The sequence below is a fragment of the Chamaea fasciata genome, unplaced genomic scaffold (genome assembly GCF_029207755.1).
Source record: "Chamaea fasciata isolate MVZ Bird 193981 ecotype frontalis unplaced genomic scaffold, bChaFas1.0.hap1 SCAF_2, whole genome shotgun sequence".
NCBI lineage: Eukaryota > Metazoa > Chordata > Aves > Passeriformes > Sylviidae > Chamaea > Chamaea fasciata.
The window spans coordinates 8,486,809-8,504,217 of NW_027094087.1; the positions used below are offsets into that span (position 1 = coordinate 8,486,809).

At 35.9% G+C, this 17,409-nt stretch overlaps 1 protein-coding gene across 2 annotated transcripts in view; it reads right to left on the bottom strand.

Moving 5' to 3' along the window:
* GBE1 (1,4-alpha-glucan branching enzyme 1) overlaps nucleotides 1-17,409 on the bottom strand; it is a 138,079-nt gene that overhangs the window by 75,744 nt on the left and 44,926 nt on the right. For both annotated transcript variants that reach the window (XM_066208439.1, XM_066208445.1), the window contains exons 4-6: nucleotides 4,906-5,031; nucleotides 3,953-4,088; nucleotides 1,278-1,368 (exon numbers count right to left, since the gene is read on the bottom strand). In XM_066208439.1, the coding sequence (XP_066064536.1) occupies nucleotides 1,278-1,368; nucleotides 3,953-4,088; nucleotides 4,906-5,031 (353 nt within the window). The remainder of the gene's footprint in view (nucleotides 1-1,277; nucleotides 1,369-3,952; nucleotides 4,089-4,905; nucleotides 5,032-17,409) is intronic.

The window sequence follows — 17,409 nt, forward strand, 5'->3', positions numbered from 1 at the left end:
GTAATGGCAAGAATGTTTACATATTTTCTCTAGGAGGGGCTTCTCTTGATGTCCCTCGGGTGTGACCAATGCGATTGAAGAGGTATGTCTTCTTGTCACCAATCAAACTGGTCTGCATAAAATACTATACAACAAGAAACGCCTCCCAGAAATAAAGGAGTCACCATTTCAGCCTTCTGAAGTCAAAGTCTTTGTGTCATTGTGGTGTACAATTGTGACACAGACGTACACAGGTTATTTTTTCAGCCTCTTAAGCAGTAGCTATTGCTTACAAACTACTATTTGAGACCATTTTCCTTTATAAGAATTCCATCATCCACACAATGTTTTGCAGGAACAGATTCAGTTTTACTCTTCCCTTTTTAACAATACATCATATTCAGTATAAAAGATAACAGATACGACTTAAAGCTGCTATTTAATATTGAACACTTCCTTAGCTCATAAGGGACAAGAATATATTCATATTGCTGGAATAAAGTAACACAATGACTACACCAGTAAATGTACATCCACAAAGTCCACAAAGTACACCATCTGTTTACTTGCTTAGTTTTTGGTTTAGGTACTACACCATTTTCTTATTTTTAAGAAAAGATTTTTGTCACCTCTGCCCAACACACTTTTTTTCAACTAATTAAGCCAGTTAAAAACTGCCTATCTAAATTTAGCCTGGTTGCCACTTGAGTAAGATTAAAACACAAACAACCAAAAAAACAAACAAACAAAGGAACAAAATTAAAAAGAAAAAGATTATGACTTCCACATTTATCACAGTTTTCTTAAAAACGACCTAAATATGTTTTTCACTTAATTTTATCCTATGCCTCAAACCTAAGTACAGTCTGTTACAAGCCTGTAAGGGAAAAGGTTCCCACAGAACACACAGAGACATGATTTTAAACAAGTTCATTGTGAATGGTGCATAGTTCTGATTGTCATAAAAGAATGCCCTACACATCCTGTTTGTTACTGCCAAGAATTCCACAACCCCAAACCCATGCATAAAGATTGCTGAAGGTGGATTACCTGGAATATGCTTTAGCAGCTGAAGTTACTTATAAACTTTTGGTCTGTATCCTATCCAAAGTGCTCCACAGAGCAGCTGATCACTGTGCCAAATTAATTTCAGATTTAAGAGGAAGGAAGAGAAAATACCTAAGCCATTGCTTCCCATTATACACTTTCTTCAAACACACACCTGCACACAATACTGATTTCAATGGGTCGGAAGGAAGGGAAAAAAACAGAGAAGATGCTGGAGCACTAAAACCTACCTTGATGCTGCAAAGAAACTTGTGATCTGATAACCAAAACTGGCATAGTATGCATGTTCCATAATAGCCATCAGCTGGACACAATTATAGCCTGTAATAAAAAAATATATCCATATATATAACAAACAAAAGCCTTAAGGGAAGTTAAAAGAGCATTCAATACCTGTAACATATCAATTCCAGTCTTCTCTCCTTTTAGCTACCTCTGACCCTAATGGTTATACCTAAAGATTCAGTAACTTTCATGAAGCACCTCTACCTAATAGTTTATACTTACACGATCCTCATTACAAATAAAGTAGTCAATTTGTCAAGTGATCTACACATATTGAACCTCCCAGATGTAGACAGAAATAAGTGTAATCCTTATTTAACGTTGAAGTATAAATTATGCCAACCTGCACGTCCTGAACTGCTTCAACTTTTGACACTTGCAGTCAGGGGGTCTAGGGTTAGTCACTGGCTACACATACTATGACAAAATCACAGGATGGTTTGGGTTGGAAGGGAACTTAAGAGATCCCCTAGCTCCCACTCCTCTGCCATGGCAGGAACACCTTCCACTAGACCAGATTGCTCAACACCCTTTTCAGGGATGGGACATCCATAACTTCTCTGAGTAACCTGTTCCAGTGTCTCACCACCCTCACACTGAAGTATTTCTTCCTAATGTCCAACCTAAATACAGCTTCCTTCAATTTGAGGCCACCCATTCCTGGTGTCCACTTGGACATCAAGCCACTAACTGAAACTCTGAGTGCGATCATCCTGCTAATTCCTTATCCACCAAGTGGCTCATCTGTCAGACCCGTATCCTTCCAGCTTAGAGACAATACTGTAACTTCACGACATAAGAATTTTTTTTTTAACCCACGAAAATCACTTTTTTTTCCACTTTAATAGTTATTTCTTCCCTCTACAAGAGTCTTCCAGAAAGAGAAAATGCAGATGTAATGTGCTTTTACTCCAAGTTCACCCAAGAACCAAAGCAGTTCAGCAGGGCTGGGGGACACTGTTGTATCACCTAAGATAGTTCAGAGCATTCTTAAGGAGGGGAACTCCAAAGAATCAGGTTTTTATCTACAAGCTAGTAAGACACACACCACCACCACTTCTCTGTTGGAAGAAAATCTTCACTTCATTCCTTAGTCCAACAAGATGCTGAGGGATTTTTTTATTCTTCCAGGGTTTTTTATAGCTGTGACATTTAAAACCAGAGCTATTATTAGAAGGCAGTTGGGGTGAGCTCAGCAATTTGTCAGATTCATTGCTGGTTTGTAATTCAGGCTCGTCGTACTTATTTTTATTTACAGCATTTTTATAAATAAACAGCAACATTGCATCAAATTCATCTCATTCAATTTGCTTGCTACTTATTTTGCTATTTGTCATGCACATATTTCTACAAACTAGCAGTATATTTAGAGTTCTCATATAGTGATGTCTTAAAGCTCATCCTAAAAAGTAAGACATTCCAAAACTGAATCCAAAATACCTTTCAAATATATTTTAAAAATACTTAATTCCTACAATGTTTACTTACTGTAAACAAGAAAAAACATTAGCTATAACTTCTGTATATCCTAAATTTGATACTGCTTTTATTATTTGGTGTAACAGCATATTTATGACATTTCTCGACAAAGGAAAAATTGTAGGCAAAGCAGAATGTTTTCCTAACTCTGTAAATCCTCTTAACTTCTTGGGACATGGGAAATTCCTTGGCAGTAAAGAGTCACAGATATATAATGTAAAATCCAAAATTGCTTTTTATTAAGGGATTCTAGACGTGCAAACTCCCTCATCTCACCTGCAAGCTCAATTTTACCAAAAGGCAAAAGCCAAGAAACACTGACTTAACATGTAAAGCTACAAGGAAATGTCTTCTTCAGGTGCTTTGATAAAATAAAATAAAAATCAAACACAAACACAGCCACTGTCCACAGAGGTTTCAGCTACAGATGTCATGATTATTTTACAGCAGTGTAAAATACATATTTCATGACAATGCAGTAAGTTCTACCATTGTCCATTACAGAAACAGTGCAAAGACACCATGGAAAAAAAAAAAATAAACTGAAATTGAGGTGAACAGTTTTGCTGTGCTTCCTGAGATAATGGTACCAGCTCTTTCACACATCCTCTCTGATGGACTAGAAGTTCTTTTCCTGAGAAAGTCTTTCATATTCAAAGTTTCCTTGTTCTGATACTTCAGAGCTACTGTTCAGGGATAAAAGAATTTTAACGTGCTTATTCTGGCAAAACAAAGAAGAAATATCCAGGTATTTCTTTTATCTTTCCTTAGAACTAAGCTTTACACTAGTAGAACCAATTAAGAATGAAGTATTTTCTGAAGATTGTCACAAAAACAGGTCCTTTTCCAACCTGAAAGCAAACCATGACAAAAGCAAATTACTTTGCAATACTTACCTGGGCTTTAACAATCATATTTCACTTAAAAATTTGGAATGGACTTTGATTTCACATATCCTAGTTCAGTCTTTGTTTGTTCTCCAGAGATTTCACTTGTTTATAATTTTTACTCACCTAAGAATCTATTTTTATAGTATGTAACTGGGAAATGCCAAAAATCCTCCAGATACTTGACAGTTATCTTTTCTAATGAGCACAGGCACATAAAAATTATCTCTGCAAGCATTTCTGGTATTACTTACCAAGATCCTTTATTCTAGGTAGTACATTGTGTGTGAAGTTTTTATAAGAAGCTACTTTCCCTTCTGGGGAAGCAATTCCCACATGAGATTCATAAATTCTTAGGCTTTTTAATCTCTTGGGAGAAGGATTCTTATGCTATAAGAAAAAATACCAGAGTTGTCATGAGGGTCAGCTTCAGAGTGTTGTCATAATCACATGATTTGCACAAGATGAAAACAATTTAAGGTTTATTTTGCTTTTCCTCAAAGGGAATTCTAAACATTCCAGAAGCATTTGACCATTTTAAAGTGTTAAAGCAAATGTCTGTTTGAAATTAACATCCTTTATGAACAAGAAACTGGACATTCATGATCCAACACTTTTCTTATACTCTTTTTAAATTACCCTTCACTGTTCAAAGCGATGTAGTCACTCCACTTGATGCCCTTCTGAATCACTATATATCTTGTTTGAAAAAGAGAGAGAAAACAGCAAGATAGGTTTTTCTTTTTTAAGCATACCTGCTTTTTACAGGTACTTGAAATCTCTGTCTTCTCTTAACTGAAATTCATAAATTTATTCCTTTATTCCTAAAGAATACAGCTCCACAGCAGAGAAACACCTATATTCTAATTACTTAGGAATAAACTATAATTAAAAAATCACACAACTGGAGATGAGTACACATGCTCTCCTCCCTAATAGGAATAGAATTCTTGTCCTAAAATTTTGTCAAACAGGGAGCAAGCCAAGTTTAAAACACCATGTTAATATCTTTTTTTAAATATCTTCTACAGAAGGCTGAAAAAGCAGCTGAAAAACATCCATCATTAAAGTCATTTATTTATGTCAAAGCCATAAATTAAAGCCCTTCATCTCAGCTGTTTTAACTAGTTTGATATCTCCTTTTATTTTCCTCCAGAGATACAAAGATAACACGATACACCTCTTGAAAATAATATTGAAGCCTTACTATGTATGACTGTGGTGGATTCCAGTGAACCCAATCATAATTCACTTTGTCTTCATCACGGACCACATATCTTGCCCAGGGTGAAATACGATAGAGGAGGGCGCCGTTTTGAGCACGAATCACCACCTATAAAATAACACAACATATGCAGGCAGTCACTTATAACTCACAGAACGCCTTCTATGCAAGCCAGAGCACAGAATGAAATAGTAGACTACACCGAAATTTAATTTAAAGAACACATAAGCACACAATGCAAGTCGAGAGAAGGAAGAACGACCCGGCTCGCAGAGATGATTTGCAAAGGGACAGTAAACCAGACATGTCAGACAGGAGTGATGTTCACCAGCAAGAGCTGAAAGGTGAGGAGATATATAAGCTTTATATAAGTAATGGGAGAAGAAGCCTTCCCAAATGGATTTCTGTTAGGTTCCCTAATTACCCCTGTCACTGCTATTTCCTTTCCATGTTCTAATAAATTCAAATAGACATGCAGTATAATGTCATTAGGATGAGAACTGATTTGTTTAACTTGGCAAACAAACAATCTAGCAAGGAAATTTTAGTATCTTAATTCCATCTTCTTTTCCATGCTCTGTGAGTCTTTAACAATGTCACATAGCCTGGAACCACAGACAACACAAGAAGCACAGGATAGTTTTTGGGTCAAGACAAAAAAAAAGTTCCACCTCTCTCACACCCTCCCACCCCATCCCACCACCCCTCTCCTCAGCACAGAAGGAACAGCTCCACTCTGGTTTGGCTTAGTATTCTGGCTGCCACTGAAACAGTAACACAGATGGTTTGCAAATTTAAAACCTAGAAATGTACAAGCAAGTGAAAGCATGGAATTCTTAATTCTGCTTTTTTTTTAAAGAAAGTGATGACTGAGACTTTTTAGTTTGATTGTTGGCGTTGAGGCTTTTTCTTTTTTTTGTAAGAAAAACTATGAAATTATAAGAAATCTCAAATGAAAAGGGGAAGGGGTTGAGGTTTTTTCTGCTCCTGTCTCTCTCTCTCTTTTTTTTTTTTTTTTTTTTGGTTAAAAAACTTGACTTGTCTTTGTTCTCAATTCCTAAAAGGGAGTCTGGATGACAAAATTATCAAAGAATTCCCTTTTCACCTCTTGCAAGTGTCTTTCATTGTTTTGAGAGATTATCTGTACCCTTAACCCAATCATGGAAGAAGGCAGGATCACAGAATCATGCTTTTTTGAAAGGGACCTTTTAAAGTTCATTTAGACCAACAAAGAGGAAAATATGTATATGCAGATAGTTAATGGAAGTTGATAGAATAAGGCAAGGAAGTGTGATTGCTGTGCCTCAGTACATAGTATTATAACTCCAACAATTCAAAATAGGTTTTATAAGATGGAGCAATTGATACCAAAAACCTCACCAGAAAAAGCTGAGAGAGTTATTGCAAACACTGTAAAGTTGCATGGAAATTTTCTTCTGTTAGCTGTGCTAGCAAAGCTGACCCAAAGAGTATTTCTGCAAATTCTATCAACACTGTGAAGATCCTCCTTGCTGATAGCATTGACAATTTGCAAATTACTCTTAAAATAATAAAACTTATCTCCTCTCTCTAATATCACACTTCTGATGGTGCTATTGCTTCTTTTATTATTTTGTCCCAATTTACCCATCACAGAAATAAGATGATTACTGCATATAATAACCTACTCATCTTGGCATTCTTTTTTTCCTAATATTTTAGCATAATTCATACTAGACAGGCTTATGAAGGGTGGGCACATTTAAGAATTGTGAAGTAATTAAGCTACATCCAGAACATTAATTAGCTGTAGTACTGGTTTAATCCAAAAATTATACTGGAGGAGGGAAAAGTAAATTTCTTTATTATGATATATTAATCCAGTCACGCACTGTCTTTAATTAAAACCATTAAGCAATGAAAAAATTTAAAAGATATTAGAAAACCATTTAAATGACCAACCAGTTATTTCACTTTTTCAACTTATACTTCTACAGTTGTACTGCACAACCAATCTCTGTATCACATCCTTCTGACAGAGTATAAGAACTTCTGTTGTTCTCTAGTCATTTAAATTGACTTTATTTTCCTTCCTTTGTGAGACACCAGTGCATTTGATTTACCACTTATTCAGAAGTCATTTTGTTCAAGTGCTAGTTTTGCATTTATTCAAAACACCTACAGAGCCAAATTTAAGGGTTACACTTTTCAGGAATTGAGTGACTTACAGGAAGTCATATAAGTTTCCAGCAACTTTCACACACAGAATTTTAATAGATAAAACTAAAACTTCCTAGAAATACCTACATTTATTTGTCATGTATTATGATAGTAATAATGTAGAGCCACAAACAAGTGGTGGAAATTTACAGTTCCAAGGGTTGAGTTTACACACTTGAACAGTCTCAAACTTTAGAGTCTACTCTATTTCAAGGCTCATATTCTAAAATTTTGGATTCATTAATTTTAGAACGTTGCTTTCAGTTCTATTATGCAAACATATAAGAAAACTCCCATGCTCAAAAGAAAAGGATATCACAGAATCACTAGGTTGGAAGAAAACTTTGAGCTCATAGAGTCCATCCCAAAATACATTTATTCAAGAATAGATGTGATGAGATTTAACCTCACAAATATCAGAAAAAAAACTCAAAAAAATGGGGGAGCACTTACTTTAAACAAGTAATTACAACACTTATTTGTTGCTTTCTTTACAGTGTAGGTTGTCCTTAGAAATATTTTTTCAAATATATCCAATCATGGGTTATAGATTAACCTCACCCCTACAGCAGAAACCCCAAGTTTGCTCATTTGTTGCTGTAATTTTTGAGTATCATGGGCTTTGCACAGAGAAAGCAAAGTCAAGAAAAACAATTATTACAACACCAGAGCTGGTAAAGTTGAATCCTTTCCTTCTCTGCTTTGTACAAGCATAATCAACACCATGTCCTTACGGTTCTATCAAGTGATCCCTCCCAATTTCAATTCTTAGTTGCCGTACTTGTTTCATACTTTTCTTAATTTTATGTGAATACCATTTACAGAGTCTCTCCTAGGCTTAATTATTAAGTTCTGTACCCAACCATCTTATTACTCTCTGCTAATATTGTATAAAGTTATTGATAAAGTTAGAAATAAAAAAAAAACTCCAAATAATGTTTTCTGAAGTTTCTTGAGACACAACTCTCACATCACCATGCTTAGCTGAAGCATGAGCATAGGAACTGGAAAACACTGAATGGCACCACAAAACAAATAGCAATTCAGCCCAAGACAGACAAAAATAACTCTAATGCAAACAGTCTGACAGCTTTAATTCCCATGTTTGCTTTGCTATTTCTTGAAACAATTACATATAAGTAAAAGTTGCAATAAAACAAGTAAAAATACAAAGCTCACATAAAACAAAGACAGGCGAAAACTCTTGCTCCAGTCACCCCAAATTATGACTTGTGTTCCCTTCTCTGCAGTGTCCAGATACAAAAATTAGCTGCTGTGTATACTCTAAATGAGCTGTTACAGATTTTACATGCATAAGGAATACTGAATATGGTCATTACACAGTGCTTTTGACAGAGCACCTATAAATCAGTTTAACAGATACTGCATTTTTCCTCCAAATTAGTTAGAAATGAGTAAAAAACAAATTCATAAAAGTTGCAGCCTAACTAGCTGCTACTTAGTTCATCAAGACTTTAGAGCTGACTTTACACTTCTTAATTAACTCAAAAAATTGTTCTCTAAAGAACATACATAAAACCACGATGTACATTAATTTAGGCTTTTTTCAAACTGGCCTTGGGATTCACCTACTTCATTTCCACAAGGCATGTCCCTGATCATTCCTCAATGTCTATGAGGAGGCATATCCCACCATTTGATACAAAACCTACAGCCCCCATTAAATAAAGGTTTTAAAATGCATACTGCTATAGCATGGAACACATGCCAAGCGAACCAAGCAAACTGACAAAAGCTTAGCACCTCATCACAAATAAACTGTTTTACAGTAATTTGGACTTAAGTTAAAGAAAATCCTAGGTTAAAATAATCCCTGTATTTCTGATCCTATTAATACAGAAAACACTCCAACAAGAGGCCAAGTGCAGAGGAAATTAAGGAAATCCAAGTTTCCAAGACACAAACTAAAGCATCCTCCACAATTTGTTAAAATACAGCAAAAACTGTTTAAGAAGAAAGAAACCAGTATCTCAAAAGGGTTACATTTACAGGGCCCAAATTTAGACAGAATGAAACAGATGTAAAGAACTTGCCACCATCTACAATAGCCACCACTTTGTGTGAAACATGAGACAAATTTAATCATCATCAAACTGTATAGCATGTGGACAACATAATAGAGTTTTTTTTTAATGTCGGTGTGCCGAGGGGGAAGTGCCTTAAAACAGCAAGCCTGTTTAGAACTCTGTCAAAAAGACTCTTTTTTTTCTCCTTTTTCAGAGTCTCCATGACGGCTTTTCCATTGGAAATTTCTAACACAAGAATGTAGGAAATTCAAAGTAAGTCATGCTGAATCTGCCTACATCAACTTTACAAATATCTCACCTAAATAATTTAGGGTTTTTCCCCATCTCCCCTAGTGGTAAACATTCAAAATCCTTGATGAAACCTTTGAATGTGACATGATTCTGGCTTCCAAGTGAGATATAAATACGTGTAAAAAAATGGTCTCACAGAAATAAGTGTCAGGAAGACAGAATGAAAACGTCCTTCAAAACCTGACATTAAAAAGTCAATTTGCTCTAAAAATGGACATGACACAGACACATAATTTATATAAGTACAACTGCAAAATAACAGCAGTGAAGACCTTAACCTGCACTGCACATCTTTTGTATGCAAAGGTTAAAAATTTATGTTTGGTATTTCATTTTCCATTACAGGGATGCTGGGTGTATTTTCAAAGTTTCTGTCTGAAGTGTTCAGCATCTTGAAATTTAGCATCCCAAACCACTGTAATAAGGGCTGTGGATTTCACAGACGAGTACACCCAACACAGAAAAAACATGACCTTAAACCTGAGTTTTACAGCATCAGTGCTACTAACTGATTAATTCTGAAGAACTTTCAGATCTGAATAAATAACACAAGGAAAAAAAAATATGGCTGTAGTCCGAGAAAATGTAACCAACAAAGGCTGACTATGAAAGTATGGAAAAACTGGTGAGCAAAAGTTCATTCCAATTTTCCAAATGCTGGACTGCTGGAAGACAAAGCAGGACCTAAATCTCACAATAACATCATTACCAAAGTGACAACGTGTTCCTTGTCCGCCCACTAGAGGATAGGAAATGCATGGAATGGGGAGTAAGTTGTAGGATAAAACTAAATATAGGGGTTATGAGTCTGTTTGATGATGTTTAAAACTCTCAAAAGCAGTTTATTACAGTTAAGGGGAAACCATCACTCTGAGGTCAGTGCAGTACCATAAAGAAAACGCAATAACACATTGGAGCAATTCAGAAGCTGAAATAGGTCTCATTTAATGTAATGATGCTGCCAATGCAGGACAAGTGAGATTGAGAGGCCTTGATTTTTCAGGCATTTGAGACTCTTGGGTATCCCATTATTCTGCCTTTTCAAAATAACACAGGCCTTTTATAACACCCACAGTACACCCGGCAACTCCTTCTGGATGCCTTGGAGCATTTAAAGAAAACCTCTGTGCTTATATTCAGGCAATTTTCAACCTACTGTGACTCAGGGAAATCTGTTTGCTTTTTATGAACAGACACCACACATTTTTTATTTGATGACCTATAATGATAAAACTTACGAAAGGTTCACAACAAATTTAAAAGCTTTTTCAAAAATACAAATTCACATAAAATATAAATCCATGTGTAAAAATGGAGCTTAATGTGGCTGTGTTATTGTTATGACAGATGAAACTTCAGTAACAGGCAACAAACTACCACATTTTAAATTCAGATATGTTTAGGAATATCCCTTTTTTCTTTGTGTTTGGCTACCATCGTCGTCTCTTCACCACAACTCCATTTGGCTACCCCAGCTCCCAGTGTACACACGCAAAGATCTTCAGAACACTGTGAGAGAATAATTCAGGGGACAGTTGCACAAGATCAGACAACTCTGCTCAGCAACCACTTCTTTAGCTTTCAGTTCCTGCATCTAAAACAGACTTCAAGTCCATACACGAACACTTCATTTAATTATAATGTGCTCCCATAAGGTGTCTGCCTCTGTTTCCACTAATTAGGAGACAGGCTCAAACATTAGAAATAAAAAGCCATGCCATCATTGCTTATTTTTCAGATATTTCTTTTGATTTAAAAGTATAATCTTCTGCACTAGTTCTTTAAGAAAAAATATATACAAAATAATTAAGACATTTCTGCTGTTTGAGAAATTTGTTATATAATGGTTTATCCTTTATACTCGAGCTGGAGAAAGGAAAATGATGAAATGATAACTAAACTGATGAATACATGCAAGCCAATAAATTGCTCTGAAGCACTGTATTATTATTTCATTACTTTAACAGCTTGAAAACACTTAGAATGATTCTTGGAATATGTGGCTTTTAATACAATGATGAAATTAAATTGGCCATCAAACCAACAATAGCTAATAAAATGAGAGAGTGGACTAGCTTTAATATAAATATGGAAATGTCAGCGACTTGTTATATAAGGACAATAAGCTATTATTTCAGTATTTTACAATCTACAGTATTTCATTACCTTCAGATCTACTCATTTCTGACACCAAATTATCCAAATATAAAAGCCACAGGAATACAGGTGAAAACATCATCTCAATAACATGCATCTGACTTAAAAGCAAGTTCAAATCAAAATATAAAACATGGGCAGGATAAGTTCTTAAAGACTCTCTAGAAAGTTTATATTAGATGCTGTAACAACATAAAAAGGTCATTCCACTACATGAAATGTAGTAGAAATTTAGCATCAAGGTATTTTCCCTCCCTCAGTTGATCTAAAAGTACATGTAAACAAAAAAACAACTGCTTGAATACTAAGATTTTTTTAGTATAATGTGCACTGTAGAAAATAAAAGCTTACGTTTTTCCTTTTCCTGTAGATAAATAGGGTAATCAAGACAAAGCACTACAAATTTACAAGAATAGAAAAGAATCTGATCCAATATACTGCTGTAAGAAAACCTGGTGTTAGATCTTATTTCATAACAGCTGTTCAGCTTCAAAGACAGGTCCTGCATTCAAGACAGCAACACAATCCTGTTATTCTCTTTTTCCTTAAGTTGTACATCCTTTTCCCAACAACCTCAAGTTGCTCCAGAAACAGAATCATGGAGTTGTTTAGGTTGGAAAAGACCGTGGAGTCCCACAGCTAGCCCAGCACCGTGCTCACCACGATACCATGTCCCCAGGTGTTTTTTCTGAGGACGGAAACCCCATGACTTCCCTGTTCCAATGCACGACCACTCTTTCCTAGTATCCAATCTACACCTCATCCAGCACAACTGGAGGAAATTTCCTCTTTGTCCTGTCTCAGTTTACCTGAGAGAAGAGACCAACCCACTCATATCGTGCAACAATTTATCAGCTGAAAATGCTTTACCCTGTACACCCCTGCCTGTCCTATTCACCCACAAAAAGAATCAACCCTGACTTTAGCACCCAGAAGAGAAAACACAGTCCTGAAGATCTTTTGCCAGTGGACAGTGTAAACTGAGGCCATTTACAACAGCAAATTAAATCACATTACCTCCTCACGAACACAGAGGAAAACAGAGAACATGTCCTCTTTTTCCAGAGGTCAGCACTGGAATCTAGAGGCAGTACTTCAGTATGTTTGGTTCTTAATGCATAGGACCACAGCAGAACACTTTCTGATAACACAGTGCAACCTGCTGCAGAGCCCAGGATTGGAATCAGGAAGTTTCTTGTCTGAAAGTTCACTTTAAAGCAGCTTTAGATAAAAATACAGAAGCCTGATAAAAAATTTGGGATCGAACGGCATGGTAATGAGCATTATTCTGTAATTGTCTCACTCTACCTGATAGATTTTTAGAGGCCTGATAATTTTTTCTCTTTAATAGCCTCAGAAATAGAAGGCAAGAAATGAAGAAGCAAACACAGCTTCTGCACTAGTGCCTCGCTTTTGTTGCCCCTGCACAGCCCTGTAACAAAGCTCAGAAGAGGCCGCAAGGAAGTAAAGGAATCAGAAGCTTTTCAACATTTCCCCAGCTCTGGAATACCTTCCCAAATGAACCTTCACCCAAACTGGTGGGGCAAGAAACATGGAAAATGGGAGATCTTTCCAGAACTCAACTTCATCTGAAAAACTTCTCCATACTCTATTCAGACTGCTCCAAATAACCAAGAAATTGAGTGTGTCTGTCAAGGTGCTTGTAGACTGAAGTTATTTCCTTACAGTGAATTGATTATAAACCTTGAAATGAAATTTTGGAAAGAATGGACAGCATGTTGCTTCTTCCAGGTTGTTCTCCTTCCTAAATTGCAAACTGGTTACACTAGAAAGAAAAAGTAATGGAACACTACTCACATTATTCCTTCCCCCAGCTTTATTTTCCTTATCAATTCATGATTACTATAAAAACTAAGTCAGCCGATACAAAGTTGTCTGGTTTGCTCTTTTTCTTCCTAACTGTTTTCTGAAAAAGAAACCTGTTAAAGGGACAAGCATTTTAATCAAATATTGAAAAAATAGTCCTTAGTTATCAGACATAATAATACTTTTTAGGTGGTTTACATGTTTAAAAAAGTTCTGCAGAAAAGCTGTGCCATTCAGAAACATTGGAGAGAGATTTATTGGCTCTGTAAATATATCATGACATCAGCTATTACAATCTAAACTTATGGATATTAAATATTTGTTCACAATTCCCCCTTCTTTCCCCTTCCCTTCTCCCTCAGGGTAAGAAAATAAATTAAGACTAAAATACAATCAAGATATGACAGAGGCAAAAGCCTATCTTCTAAGCCAAATCATGAAGTCATGCCTTGATTTTCCAAAAGAGGGAGATGCAGCTCCATTTGTGATTTAAGTATTTCATTGCATTGCAGAACTTCTGAATATCTTTAACTAGTTTACTAGATCAGGTTAAAAAAGAAAGTTTTTGTTCCTTTTTCTATTTTTGCGCTTGTCTTAGAAAACTAAGAAATACCAGTATTAAAAAAAAAATAAAGAAAGAAAACACTATTATCTCTTTGAATAAACAAGTAATTCAAAAGATAGAGCCAGAAGCCTAGTACTATAAAATATCTACGCAGATGAAAATACCATAGGAAAATCAAACTGTCAAAATCCAGGAAATCATAGGAGAGTTGTTAAAAATGAAAGCAACATCACACAGAAACATTCCCAATTGATTTTAACAGTCAAGTGTATAGAAAACACTTCACTTAATCATCCAAGTACATGGCTTTATAACTGTTACCTACACAGGAGCAGCATTATTAGGTATGAAGGACAGCCAGTTTATTTTCACAAAGGGAAAACACATCTGTGCTGAGGGAAAGCATTCAAATTCTTCTTTTAGTCTAGAATCCTGGTTTTCAAAACCTTTTTCAAAAAAAAAAAAAAAAAAAATCCAAGGAAAACCAGAATCTCTAAAATACACAGTTGAAAAATACATTTCCCTCCCTATGACTTAACCAGAAACAAGTTGCTATAAGAACAGTGATGCGGCTTGAAGACTACAAAAATTTGTATGCATAATAGAGAAGCATTCCCGTAAGTATTTTATTAGGCTCTTAGTTAAGAGGCTTGGGGTACAAGAACATGGTTTGAAAAGCAGTCATAATAATAAAGCACATTACACATACATTAAGTGTAACTTACTAGAGTTGTTTCAAGCCATGTCAAGTAGAAAAGAAACTGATAAAGTATGTAATATGGGCACCCAAGCATTAAGTATTACATATCCTCAACTATAAAGCATTTGAAACAAGAACAACTGCTGCAGAATGCACCTTGCAACTGGGTGGCTGTGCCACACTGCAGAGCGTGTCAGGAGCTTTCCTTAGAATGTAATCCTATCCCCCAAATGAAAACAATTCCCATGAGCATCAAAGCCACACTTATATATTCTTAATATGGACTCTCAAATTCTGTTTCAAGACCTCTTCTTAAGATGCCTCCCTCTTTTCCTCAAGAAAAAAAAAATCACATTTTGCTTAAATCTACCTAATAGTAATTGAAACAAATAGTCTTTGGTATGGATAAACCAAAAGTAAAATATCCAAAAGTATTTTTAAATAGCAAAACCTCCCACCATAGAACTGTGCCATCTTCAAGTCACAGCAGAACTAAGCCTGCCAAAATAACTGAACAAGAATTTTCTAAAGTACTGAACTCAGTCTGGAACAAAGGCTCCCAAGAACAGTCCCCTGCACCACAATGGTTCATTGGCGCTACAACCTCTCCTATGAGTCCATGAAGAGTTCCACTTTGTTTACTAAATCCAAACAGGCAATGTCAAGAGACCATTTACCTCCCAATGAGATAACAACTCTTCCTGCCAGCAAACCTCATCTGTAACCCAAAGAAGTCTACAATAACTTGCTGAAGTGTCATGACTCACAATCACACGGTGAAACGTGAAGGGTATTGCCACAGAATTAATATTCTGTTTCCCATCAGCACAACTTATACCCAGAAATGCGTATGGTACATAATTTAAGTCCTCTTTAGTAACTTCAAAATCCCAGGAATACACATCTGTTTCTTCTTGCACATAAGGTATGTACCATGACACTGCAGAACATGTGTTTCATTTGCTGTTCAAATTTGCAAACCTGGTGATGGTTTTTTGGGTTTTTTTGCATCCTACAGGCCAATTAAGACATGACATTTAAGGGATACAGAACTTAACAGACTGAGCAAGGATATTCCCTCTTCCCCCAGGCTAAGCTAAAAACCAGAATAATTAGAAGCGTTTCTCTGTGTACCTGCAAGGAAACAGCAAACATTTCTTCAGGAAGGTCTCCAGTGAAATCAAGCTTAGTTCCTGTGCTCAGGATATCCAAGAATCTTTTTGTAAAAACCACCTGACTGCACATAACCAATCCCATAATGACAACAATCTTCCCAGGAAAGTGTTGGATTCCCCAATGCTGGACACCTAAGATCCAGCTAGACAAGGTGCTGGGCCATCGTGACCAGGCCATGCTTTTGTCAAGAATAGTTGGACCTGAGGATCTTTGAGGTCCCTTCCAACCAGGTGTTCTATGTTTCTATTTATATCTTACAGCCCTGAAAGTCCACCATATCTTTAACACTTCTGTCCCCTGAATCCTAGCCAACAGCCTGCCATTATTAATAGATTTCCTGGGTTTTCACATTCTCATTACAAACACGTTTTTGACTGCAGACTGCCGGAAGTGCACGAGACCTGAGCTCCACACCAGACTGGTACTAGGCTGCTGCACCTCCTGATCAGCAGGGTCAGCTGCAACATCATCTATTTCATCAGTGACAGTAATTACACTTGATGAATTTTACTAGCAGTGGTTCCCTGACACAGATTAACCTACTTGCTCACCATATTTGATTCCTTTTCAAGGTTTACAAGTTCAGCACAGAGCTCGCAGATCTACTATGAAGTATAGGATAGAGTGGTAAAAAATGTAAGGATTAAGTTTTAAAACTATTCTTCACAACTAGCTTTCCTCTACCCAGCACCTCATGAATACCAATGTATTTTAGGTACTTCCAATCATGATTAATAAACTGTTAGTGTTCTGACTCAATGTAGTTCTTCCTTTGCACACCTGAATATTAAAAAGGTTAATACATTTGGACGAGAAAACTATTAAAACCAACTGCAGCAAACTTTGAAAGCATTTTGTACAAACTGATGCTGTTCATGCTTGCCTCGATCTTGTACTGGCCCTGGCACCTACAACTCCTGTTCAGCAATCACAGAAACCACTCAAACACGCAAGAGTATCAGTAGAAAAATATTGTGTTAACAAGTACACAAGTTATCAAATTTAATCACCTCATTACAGTACAAGATATTCCCTCAAAAAACTGTAAATGTCACCATTTAAATACATAGAATATATATATATACACAGAGACATATGAAGAAAAGGGTGCAGACTTAACAAATAATGGAATGCAGAATTTTTAAAAAAGTTTCTACCTCTTTCTGAGTGTTCTTTCCAGGAAAAATACATGAACTACATTTCATGAATATTCAAGTGATATTTAGGTGCATATATAGATTCATGCACCTACCCAGCACACTGTTAGTTAAAGTGTCAGATGCATTTATTAATCTAAGAAATTATTATTCTGGTAATAATTTCAGAAATCACATATCTATTGTAATTAATTCAACCATAAGGTTGAACAACCACTTCTATTTTAATATATCTTCTCCAGCTCACAAAAGAAAATTTAGTGGTTCTGCTATACAGATTCTTTTCCTAGTTAATGTTACAGGGCAGCTCTATCATAATTGACAATTTTCAAGTATTGATTTTGCCATTTTTTTCTTATTTAGATG